The 1,943-nt window shown below is 54.7% G+C and overlaps 1 protein-coding gene across 1 annotated transcript in view; it reads right to left on the reverse strand.

Annotated features, from left to right (window-relative positions):
* Window positions 1–1,014: 1,014 nt before the first annotated feature.
* LOC104619296 (gastricsin-like) overlaps window positions 1,015–1,943 on the reverse strand; it is a 3,600-nt gene continuing 2,671 nt past the window's right edge. The window contains exons 7-9 of the mRNA XM_010285119.1: window positions 1,861–1,943; window positions 1,432–1,530; window positions 1,015–1,167 (exon numbers count right to left, since the gene is read on the reverse strand). The exon at window positions 1,861–1,943 is cut by the window's right edge and continues 77 nt beyond it. Coding sequence (XP_010283421.1) covers window positions 1,015–1,167; window positions 1,432–1,530; window positions 1,861–1,943 — 335 coding nt within the window. The remainder of the gene's footprint in view (window positions 1,168–1,431; window positions 1,531–1,860) is intronic.

Here is a 1,943-nt window from a genome sequence, read left to right on the forward strand (position 1 = left end):
TGGTCCCCGGGGCACAGTGTGCCCCTGCCACCGCGCTGCCTGTGGCAGCAGGACTGCATTTCCCTCTCCACGGCTGGGAGCTCCCCACTCCGCAGGACCTGCCATGGCAGATTTGGCTGGAAACAGCAGATTTAACGGGCGGTCACATGCCCCAGCGGGGTGACTGTCATCTGACCGGGACATGGGTGTCAGACAACAGGTGATGGGCCCTGCTGCGCTCCATCTCCCATGCATCGCCAGGTGCTGGACCTCGAGGACCAGACTCTTGGGTCTGGTCTGAGCACCCAGCACTGGCCCGATCTGCGTCCAGCAGCTCCTCTTGTGGGGGAATCCAGAGACCCCAAGCTTTGGTCACATTGGCATCCCAGGCACGCCACCCCCTTCCTTCTCATCGCCCATCCTTCAAGGCTGCAGCAATGAGGAGATTTACCCCTCAAAAATGAAACCAGGGTGTTTTCCTCAGCCTGAGTGTCCTTGCATGACACTTTTTAATCCCTAATTTATTTGCAAATATGTGTGGGCAATTCCCCCAAACCTAATGAACCGAGAGCTGTTCACATGCAGCTCCTTGTCTCTGCACATCCTGCTCTGAACTGGTTTCTGAAGCCTCCAGCAACCACACCAGCTCAGCCCTGGGGTCCTCAAGCCATGGCTTGAGCACACAGTGCAGCCTGATTTTCGCCCAGTCATCCCAGTTTCCCAGCCAGCCCCAGCAGGGATCCGGGTCCCAATCAAAAAGGCGACCCCAAATTTGTCATTGCTGCAGATTCAAAGGCTCCATGCACATCTGAAAGCCCAGGCAGCATCTGGAAACCTCGAGCATGAACTCAGAATGTGTTGTTTTATTAAGAAGAGCTGTGCCAGATCCTGCCCAGCTGCAACCAGATGAGGTATGAGACAGATTTGCAGCCCTTTATTCCCTACAGGAGATTTGGAGACTACTCATCACCATACACGGGCCCAAGGATAAGGTGTTGCAGGGAAAAATTATCCCACGGGTGATGTTCAGGACCCCTAGGCTGACAGGGCAAAGCCAACTCTGTTGTTGGCCACGTCGAAGATGGAGTAATACTGCCGAAGGAAGAGGTTGCCGAGAATCCAGAGCGGCTGGCCGCTGGCAGAGGGCACGTACGTGCTCTCGACCCCAATGGTGCAGATGCCATCGTTCTGTTGGGGGAAAAGGAGCAAATTTCAGTGTCAGTGAGGAGCGCAGGGGATTTATGCTGCCCATGCCTTCACGGCTGCTTTGGCTGGGAGCAGGATTAGACCTTCCGTACAGTCATATACAAAAGCACCTTGAGATCAGGTGCTGGGAAACATGGCACTCAGGCTGCTGGAAGCCCCTGTGTTTGAAAAGGAACTCTGACTTTCTCCCAAGCAAAACAGCCCTATGATGGCAAACACGTCTTGGGAATGATAAATCATACCTACATTTAAGACATAGACAGAGGGAGGCAGCGGTAACTGGGCTCCACTGATGGCAAAGTAGAGGGTGGGCATGCTTGGGATGTTGCTGCAGTCAACGACAAACTGCAAAAGAAGCAAAGAGGGGCAGTGGGGTCAGGACCCCCAGGGCTGGGCACCATCATTCCTCCGGCTCTAACCCCGGCCATGCTCCCTACAGGTCAGCACAGCTCTGACTGTGGCAGGGCTGTGCTGACCAGGGTTTATCATGTTTGGAAGAATTATTTTTGTTTGGCAGCACTGCAAGGGGAGATACACCAACTGCAGTGTCGTTTCAGGTGAGAAGTTTTGCTCCAGAGATGCCAGGAGCCCTCCGTAGCTCAGCATTACCACTCAGATGCATCCTCATCCCACAGGATCAGCCCCTTGTGTGTGCAGGGCATCCTTCCCACCTACCCCATAGTCACTCTCCTCCACACCCAGTGCCTGCAGGAAGGCTGACATGAATTGTCCTGGGATGGTCAGCAGGGATGTCCTGG

This window comes from Phaethon lepturus, unplaced genomic scaffold, assembly GCF_000687285.1.
Source record: "Phaethon lepturus isolate BGI_N335 unplaced genomic scaffold, ASM68728v1 scaffold38024, whole genome shotgun sequence".
Classification (NCBI taxonomy): domain Eukaryota; kingdom Metazoa; phylum Chordata; class Aves; order Phaethontiformes; family Phaethontidae; genus Phaethon; species Phaethon lepturus.